The 9301-nt window shown below is 56.3% G+C and overlaps 1 protein-coding gene and 2 pseudogenes across 1 annotated transcript; 2 read left to right on the forward strand and 1 right to left on the reverse strand.

Annotated features, from left to right (window-relative positions):
- Window positions 1-1480, forward strand: part of LOC115833560 — a 146723-nt pseudogene extending 145243 nt beyond the window's left edge.
- On the reverse strand, window positions 1477-6235 carry LOC101178788 (medium-chain acyl-CoA ligase ACSF2, mitochondrial-like). Its single transcript, XM_030807956.1, has 8 exons — window positions 6068-6235; window positions 4867-4974; window positions 4465-4579; window positions 3432-3642; window positions 2214-2355; window positions 2017-2127; window positions 1671-1822; window positions 1477-1519 (listed from the first exon to the last, which is right to left on the reverse strand). Exons 1-8 carry the CDS (start codon window positions 6233-6235, stop codon window positions 1477-1479), a joined length of 1050 nt encoding a protein of 349 aa, XP_030663816.1.
- Window positions 6236-7348: 1113 nt separating this feature from the next.
- LOC115833562 lies at window positions 7349-8335 on the forward strand (annotated as a pseudogene).
- Window positions 8336-9301: the final 966 nt, after the last annotated feature.

The following is a 9301-nucleotide window of genomic DNA, read 5'->3' on the forward strand; positions in this document are numbered from 1 at the left end:
GGAGGTAAGGGGCAGGCATGCTGGGAGGTAAGGGGCAGGCACGCTGGGAGGTAAGGGGCAGGCAGGAGGCAAGTTTCCATTCCTGTGAACTGGGAACCTATGTGCCTTTGGAACCCAGCTGTTTTTATTTCTTGGGTCAAAGTACAACCTGCTTTATCTGGCCTGCCTACTAGGGATGCCCCAGGTTCACCAATCAAAACTAAAAAATAAAAATGAGGTTGGTTGGGGAGGAAGGGGGCTGGGAGATGGCAGATAATAGTTAAAGAGTATGGGGTTTCTTTCTTAGGTGATGACAATATTTAAAATTGACTGTGGTGATAGTTACACATATTTGTGAATATACTAAAGACCACTGAATTCTATACTTTAAATGGTGGATTGTCCCAGCACTTTGAGAGACTGAGGCAGGAGGATTGCTTGAGCCCATGAGTTCTAGACCAGCCTAAGCAACATAGCAAGATCCTGTCTCTACGTTTAAAAATTAGTTAAGACATGGTAGCACATTCCGACAGTCCCAGCTACTCAGGAGGCTGAGGTGGGAGGACTGCTTGAGTCCAGGAGTTCGAGGCTGCAGTGAGCTATGATCATGTCACTGCAGTGAGTCACTGCACTCTAGCACTGCACTGTCCCTGCACTCCAGCACAGGTGACAGAATGAGATCCTGTCATGTCACTGCACTCCAGCATGTCACTGCACTCCAGCACGGGTGACAGAATGAGATCCTGTCTCTAGAAAATGGGGGAGGGGGAGTGAACTGCAGAGTATGTGAATTACATCTCAGTCAAGCTCTTATATATATAAAAAAAGAATACTTCTTGCTAGACTAATCTGGCAACAATGTGAAAAAGAATTAAATTAGAGTAGCTTAAAAATAAAAAATTGGGGCCAGGCGCAGTGGTTCATGCCTGTAATCCCAGCACTTTGGTAGGCTGAGGCAGGCGGATTGCTTGAGGTCAGGAGTTTGAGGATCAGCCTGGCCAACATGGTGAAACCTCGCCTCTACTAAAAATACAAAAATTAGTTGGGTGTGGTGGTGGGTACCAGCAATCCCAGCTACTTGGGAGGGTGAGGCAGGAGAGTCATTTGAATCTGGGAGGCAGAGGTTGCAGTGAACTGAGATTGCATCACTACACTCCAGCCTGGGTGACAGGGCAAGACTCCATCTCAAACAACAACAACAACAACAAAAATGGGTTGGTATCTCAAAGGGATACCAAGGGTGAGGGTTAAATTAAGTATATAATCCACATCAAGGTGCTCTGCACTCTCAATGACAAGGAATAGGAGGTCTGAAAGTGCTAGTTTCCCTCAGTGTCTTCCCTTCTCCATCCCGTAGTAGCTGCCAAGAGAGCCCACCAGCAAGAGGCCAAAAAAAACCAGAAGCTCTTTATGCCAAATCACAAGGACAGACAGGGGAATGTGGGGGATGGACAGGAGGAGAGCCTGGGCAGACTTCCTCCTGCTTTATTCACAGATTTAGATGTTGTTCCATCTGCTCTCGAAGTTTGAATTTCTGGATCTAGAGGAAAGAAAAAGGAGTTAGGGTGACCAGCTGTCTTGGTTCACCCAAGAATAAGGGGTTTCTCAGGCTCTTAGTGCCAAAACAGGGAAAGTCCCCAGGCAAACCAGGATTAGGTGACCTGGTCACCCTACTGCCAGCCTCTCCACACCCATTGCTGGAGGAAACAGAGGTGGGGCCCTGTGGGGCCCCAGAGCCCAGGCTGCCCTCCCCAGTCTCCTCCACCTTACACACCTTTCCTGAAATGGTGAGGGGGTAGTTTGTGACGAACACGATGTACCTCGGAATCTTGAAGTGAGAGATCTGCAGACCAGAGGGAGGGAGGTAAGGCGTGAGGCTGGGCAAGCTCACAGGGGTATGGGAAGGGGACCAGGGGCTGGCCTGGCCGGGAGTCAGCTTTGTCAAGGGCAGAGCAATCCCCACCCCAGGCTGGTTGGCAGAGGAGTGGGTGAGCACAGAACCGAGCAGCATCAGCTCGGTTGGGTGGAGGCTCCCACCTTCCCTTTGCAGAAAGCTTTGATCTCCTCCACTGTGGTCTCCTCCCCGTCCTTCAGCCGAATGCAGGCACAAATCTCTTCCCCCATCCGATCGTCCTTCACTCCCACCACCTTCCAGGGCCACAGAAAAATATCAGACATCACCGTGTTCACGTGTGTTTCTTGTTTCTGGGGGCTCACCTGAGCCAGGGCCTCACCTGCACTTCCTGCACCTTCGGGTGCGTGTGAAAGAAGTCCTCGAGCTCTGCGGGGTAGATGTTCTCAGCACCCCGGATGATCATATCCTTAGAGCGGCCCACGATCTTGCAGAAGCCCTGCTCGTTCATTGTGGCGACATCTCTGTAAGGAAAGCCCAGGGGCAACCTGTCATCTCTGCCTTGTTCACTCACTTGCCTGCTCACTCGTGAAACATTTATTGACCAGCTACTGTGTGTCTTCCGCTGCTCTAGACTCTGGGAGACATAGCAGGAGCAAGACACAGTCTCTGGAATTAATAGTCTAGTAAGGGGAGGGGAGGCAGGCAAAACCAACCAATACCTAGAACATATTCTCTCTCATCTGTACACATGCTTTTCATGACTGGCTTCTTTCCAGGTCTCAGCTCAAATATCTCCAGACATCTTCTCTGTCCACTCAGCCTAAGGGAAGCTCCCCTCCCCACCACAGCCACTTTCTCTCCTATAACCCTATTTCATTTTATTGGTGTTTTTTGTTTGTTCGTTTGTTTGTTTGTTTTTGAGATGGAGTCTTGCTCTGTCACCCAGGCTGGAGTGCAGTGGTGCGATCTCGGTTCACTGCAACCTCCATCTCCTGGGTTAAAGCGATCCTCCTGCCTCAGCATCCAGAGTAGCTGGGACTACAGGCACATGCCACCACCATGTCCAGCTAATTTTTGTATTTTTAGTAGAGGTGGGGTTTTACTGTGTTGGCCAGGCTGGTCTCAAACTTCTGACCTCAGGTGATCCACCCACCTCAGCCTCCTAAAGTGCTGAGATTACAGGTGTGAGCCACTGCACCTGGCCTATTTTCTTGGTGTTATTTATCGATGTTGGGCATCATCTGTCTTCCTCCAAAAAGCAAGATCCTTCTCATCTTACTTTCCTCTGGACCTCCAGCGGCGAGAACGGTGCTAGCACATAAGGAATTCTAATAAGAATTTGCTGAGCTAAAAAATGAGTGACTGAATCTGGACTCAGATTTTGCAACTGCTGGTGTAGGGTGATGACCTAGTTGCTTTCTTCTGTGCTATGTATGATCATCCCCACCGTATACATTTTGGAAATTAAGACTCCAGCGTGTGAGGGTTCATCTTGATACCCACATCCTCACGGTGCCAGGTTAATGTCCCGGCTAAGCCTCAAGACCTCCAGCCTCCCCTCAGCAGCCAGAGCCTCCACCCAGCCCTGCCTTCTCACCCTGTCCAATACCACTTGTCCTGATCCACTGCTTCCTCTGTCTTCTGAGGCTCGCCCCAGTAGCCCAGCATGACGCAGTACCCTCGGATGCACAGCTCCCCGGGCATGTTCAGCTCTGCCAGCGTTCCCGCCTCCATGTTCATGATCCGGGCCTGGGACAGGATGGCCTCAGGATGGGGCTTCCTATCCTCTTGCTTCAGGATAGGTGGTCCTTGGAAATGGAGAGATCTTTGCCTGCCCCCAACCCCCCAACCCAACCGCCTGGAATGAGGCCCCCTGGCTCTGCTTATCCCCATCCAGAGAAGGGAGACAAAGGCTAGAGTCGACCCAAAGCCAGTCAGAGATCTGAGCTGGGCATGAAAGAAGAGCTGAGTCCCAGGCTGGGAGTGCTGAGGAAACAGAGCGGGCAGGCAGCTGCTGCAAAGTTTGTGGACTGCAGAGCCAGCTGAAGAATTATCAACCATGCAGAGGAGAAGGGAGTCGCCTCTTACTTCCCATTAAGCAGCAAATAAGCCAAAGAGGGTGGCATGGCAACATCTTGTGAATAGGAGAGGCAGAGTCTGAAAGCCTGGTAGAGAAAAGAGCCATGGCCACCGTGCCAAGGAAAGCTGAGCCTCTGTGTGCCTCAGTGTCTGTGTCCGTGAAATGGGGTGAGTGATGCCCGCCCCTGTTTCCCTTCCAGGTGGGCATCCTAGTGAGAGTGGCAGTGCAGCTGTAGCACACACAGGAGGGGGCTCACATCCCTACTCAATCCCTGGGTACATGGCTGCTCTGGCGGGAGGGCAGGGCAGAGTCACACCAGGACAGTGGTCAGCCCCAGGGGAAGCAGCTGCTTGTGCACAGGGGCAGCGTTCCCCCAGGGGCGGGAGCAGAAGGGTGCAGGGAAATCAGGAGCCAGCTGGCACAGCCCCAGTGTTGGAGCAGGAAAGGAGGCATGGCTAGGCATTTGAGATTGAGATGCACCCTGGGGCAACCTTTGAGGGGCAAAGGGACCCCCCAAAGGGATAGGCTGCTTGGGAAATGAAGCGTTTACGCCAAGCAAGAAGAGGAACTCTGCTAAAGCGAGAGGCGAGGACCACCGGCGGAAAAGAAGCTGTGTAGGAAAACTCTCTGTGCTCTGGCTCCTCTTTGAGGCTACCCTGGCTGCCCTGAAACAGACAGTGGGCTTGGCAAAAACACACCTCAGACAGGAAGGGAGGCCGCGGAGAAGTTCAGCTGGCAGCCGCTCACAGCCACTGTTCCAGCTCTTCCCCTTTCATGCTTAGCCCACAGAGAACACTCCGGGCCAGACCTAGCATGCCCCTGCTGCTGGGGGGCTCTAGGCATCCTGAGTGAGCCATATGACTCTCTCACTGAAAGCAACAGATGTCCCAGCTGGGTGCACCCCAGTTGGGTGACGGGAGGTGGGACTTCGGAGTCTTGGTCAGGGGCTTACCTCCGTGTGAGGCATAACTCTGCCCACGCTTTCTGCCTTCTGCTCCACAGTGTCCTCAGGGAAGTTCGCGAATGTCACGGGACTGTTCTCTGTGGTTCCATAAGCAACCTAGAGGGTCCAGAAAGGGTGTTTGAAAAGGGCTTTCAGCACGTGCAGAGGGATCGGGTGAGCTATCTGAGGAAATGGGAAGGAATTCATAAAAGAAAAGGGAAAGTGGAGGGCAGCCGAATGGTGGAAACAGAGACATCATTGGTAGGGGCCTGGGGTCAGGAGGCAGAGGTGCTGGGAGTGAGCAGACTAGATCTCTGCAGGGCCCCAGATCTGAAAGAAAATTGAGAGCAGGGACACCATTCTCTTCCAGCTGGAGCTCTCTCAGTGCCCCGTTTCCCTGGAGCAGCCACCTGTCTATGCCTGTGGCTCCGGTATTACCAACACCCCACACTTCTCCCCCATCCCCTGGCTGCCTTAACCCCACCTTCCTGATTTCAGGCCACATCCCCTGCCCTCCCTTCCAAGCTGAAGCCCCATAAACTTGATGAGAAAGCCAGCCTGCCTTGGCCCAGCTAGGAGTGGCACAGACACAACCCCACCCCTGCATTCTGCAAACCCTGAACAAGTGCCTGGCCTTGGGGAGGTGTCCCCCAAGCTCTGGAGAGTTTCCCGTGAATTTATTTCCGTCAACATAAAAATCAACCTAAGCAGTGATTTTAAAAACCAGTGGTACCCCCACCCCCACCACTTCCCCCATTTCCAGTGGTTGGAAAGCCTGAGCAACAGAAAAACCAGAAGCCAGCCTTGGAGAAGCCTAAATACCATCAAGGAATGGTCTAGGCCAAGTATGACTCCCCTATCCTAGAGGCAAGGGGCAGAGAGGTTTGGGAAAAGGGCAGGCCCTGGAAACCAGGCCGCAACACGAGGGTACTGGGTAAGGGAAGAGAGCCTAGTAACCCCTTATCCTAGGTCCCCTTTAATCAACGGACACCAGATCTCATCCATCCTCCTCCCTGCACCAAGCTTTCCCCCTATCAGCTGCTCTGGCTCTGGCACGACTGGGATTTGGTTCAATGTGGGTTCTGGTTTCTCCTTCCACCCCTCATCACAGACAATATCCTGCCACGGCGACCTGCACACGTCATCTGCGACAAGGTGGGGCTGCAGAAGATCCCCAAGGTGTCAGAGAAGACCAAGCTGCTCAACCTACAGCGCAACAACTCCCGGTGCTGGCTGCCAATTGTTTCGAGCCATGCCGAACCTCGTCCTTGCACCTGCAGCACTGCCAGATCCTGTGCCAGGCAGCTTGGAGCTCACCCTGAGGCCAGAGCTGTGACCCTGCCTGCTCACCCTCCCCTTTCCACAGGAATCCGGACATCGTGGCTGGCAAGTGGGCACACAGAAATCTGGCGGGCTGGGGCGGGACTGCCCACAGAACTTAGGGTCTGGCAGCCAGAGCCGTCCAGGGCTGGTCCCTTGACCTGCCCCACCCCCTCCCGCACCAGTCCTCACAGTCCTGGGGCCACTGCCCGAATGTGGCCTCTGCCAAGTACACCTCGGCGCCACTCAGCCACCACCCTGAGACCCCTCAGGGGCGGGTCCTGACCACTAGGTTGGAGATGAGGGACGGAGATATTTCGGGGCGATGAAGGAGGGGGGATGGTGCGACTGTGCTTGTGGCCTGTGGTTTCCAGGTGTGTTTGCCATTCCTGTGGGCCACTCTCCCCCACTTCCCACTTTTCTGCTTAGCCTTCAGCGGTGGAAAAAGGGGATGGGGGCGCCAGGGACAGAAACGCAAGCAGGGTTGGGAGAGAGGGGTGGCGGCGCGCCCGAGGGTGGGGAAGGAGCTCGGGTCTCCCCAGGGCCAGCTTCGGCGCGTCGAGTCCGAAGTGGGAGCCCGACGCCGGGGCGGCTCTCACGCTCGGCCGGCGCCGCACAAGCGCCCGCCCCATTAAAGCGCCGCCAGTTGGCCCACCGCAGGGAGACGCGTCCGGCTGTCCGGCCCCGCTTCCTCCCGCCTCGCATCCGTGGCATCCGGCCGAGCGTGTGTGGATGGTGCGGCGTGGAGGCTCAAACTCGAGCAAACAAATAAGTTCAGGGAAGGCCCCCCTCTCTCCGATGTAAACTCGGGGCTCCAGACATAACCATTCCCCCTTCCCAGAAAAGCCCCGGGAAAGGCGGTAGGCAGAGGATCAGCATAGGAGAGCAGAGGGCTGGAGCTGGGCTCGGGGGCCACGGTCCCACCCCCTCATGCACGGTCGCAGGCTGGGGGAAGGGCCCCGCCCCCTCCCCGTGGAGGGCGGGGGCGCATCTCTGGGCGCGAGCGAGTTAAGCCCAGTGGCCTCAATGCTCCACGTGGGAGCTGGCTCGGCTGCCGGCTGCGATCAGGGCCACCGTATAAAGAGGGCGGCAGACCCGAGCGCCCAGGACTCCCGCTGCCCGCGCCCCGCCGCCGCTGCTGCCCCCAGCCCCGGCCCCAGGCGTCCCAGCCATGGTCCGCCCAATGCTCTTGCTCGGCCTCGGCCTCCTGGCTGGTCTGCTGCCGGCGCTGGCCGCCTGCCCCCCAGAACTGCCACTGCCACGGCGACCTGCAGCACGTCATCTGCGACAAGGTGGGGCTGCAGAAGATCCCCAAGGTGTCAGAGAAGACCAAGCTGCTCAACCTACAGCGCAACAACTTCCCGGTGCTGGCTGCCAATTCGTTTCGAGACATGCCGAACCTCGTGTCGTTGCACCTGCAGCACTGCCAGATCCGCGAGGTGGCCGCCGGTGCCTTCCGCGGCCTCAAGCAGCTTATCTACTTGTACCTGTCCCATAGCGACATCCGCGTGCTGCGCGCAGGCGCCTTCGACGACCTGACCGAGCTGACCTACCTCTACCTGGACCACAGCAAGGTCACTGAGCTGCCCGGGGGTTGCTGTCCCCGCTGGTCAACCTCTTCATCTTGCAGCTCAACAACGACAAGATCCGTGAGCTGCGCGCAGGCGCCTTCCAGGCAGCCAAGGACCTGCGCTGGCTGTACCTGTCGGAAAACGCGCTGAGCTCCCTGCAGCCCGGCGTCCTGGACGACGTGGAGAACCTCGCCAAATTCCACGTGGACAGGAACCAGCTGTCCAGCTACCCCTCGGCTGCCCTGAGCAAGCTACGGGTGGTGGAGGAGCTGAAGCTGTCCCACAACCCCTTGAAAAGCATCCCGGACAATGCCTTCCAGTCCTTTGGCAGATACCTGGAGACCCTCTGGCTGGACAACACCAACCTGGAGAAGGTGAGCTCCTGGCTGTGGGCTCTGCCCTGCTTCCTTCTTCACTTCCTGGAGGCCCCAGGAGCCAGGGCCACAGCTGGCACCATCCCCTGTCCCCAGGTTCCCTGTCCCTCTGGCTATCTCCAAGGTGAGCAGCTCTGCCACCTCCCTTCCTCACCTTGTCACATCCTTACCCTCATCCCTGTCTGCTGCCAGTCTCGGCCACTGCCCTCCTAGGATTCTTACATATAAAAGGAGTGGGGCTGCCCTGGCCCCACAAATGGCCCCCTAGGGCCATCTCCAGTGCTCCCAAACCCCCAACTGTGAGCAGCAGCCACCTCTTCCTGTTGGCCCTTCCACCCCTCCTCTGCTGTTTTTCCCGTCTCCAGTAAACCTACCACCCCATAAAGGAAGGTTTGTTTATTGAGGAGCCTTCCAGAGGAGCTGGGCAGATCAGGCCCACAAAGAGACCCTGTTCCTGGTGGGGGCTGTGCATGTGTGCTAAGGGGGAGTGGGGGACTGGGGAGTGAGGGGAAGCAAATGCCTGAGGAAGACATTCTCCATGCCCCATAGAGGCCCCAGTGGATGGCCCTGCCCAATCCACACAGACACAATTCACTGCATTCTCAAGTCCATTGCAGCTCAGTAGGCATGGGACCAAGGGCTCCCCCAGGATGCAAGCATCGTGCCCATGGGCTCCATGAAGGGGCAAAGGCAAAACCACTATTGTCAATCCTTGGCACAAGACCCCAGGTGTCTCTCCACAGAGAAGACTGGCATGACTCACTGTCTCCAGACTGCTAACTGCCCCTTGCCCTCCCCTGTCACTAGACCCATCTCCTGTCTGCATCCTCACTCATTCCTTTCTCCCCTGGGGAGCTCAGTGTCTGGCCAGGTGGGGCTACCTTGGATCAGAGCAGAATCCCTTCTCTGGGACTGGAAAAATCACCCTGTTGCAGGGGCTTCAGCCAGGAGGTTTGGGTGGGGGCCCACAAGGTAGAGGAGAGTCTGGTTACTGGAGACCTTCACACCTCAATGTGGGCCACAGGAAAGGGTGCGGGCGTGGAGATGTGGGCAGAATCTCACTTGGGCAGCAGCTAACCTTTGTCTGGGTGGAAGGAGCCTGCTCAAGCCTGCCCTTCTTCAGCCCTGCCTCTCCCCAGCTGAAGTTGGAGTCTCCCGTGGCCCACCAGTGCCAGAGTG

The sequence above is a fragment of the Nomascus leucogenys genome, unplaced genomic scaffold (genome assembly GCF_006542625.1).
Source record: "Nomascus leucogenys isolate Asia unplaced genomic scaffold, Asia_NLE_v1 Super-Scaffold_258, whole genome shotgun sequence".
NCBI classification, from domain to species: Eukaryota; Metazoa; Chordata; class Mammalia; order Primates; family Hylobatidae; genus Nomascus; species Nomascus leucogenys.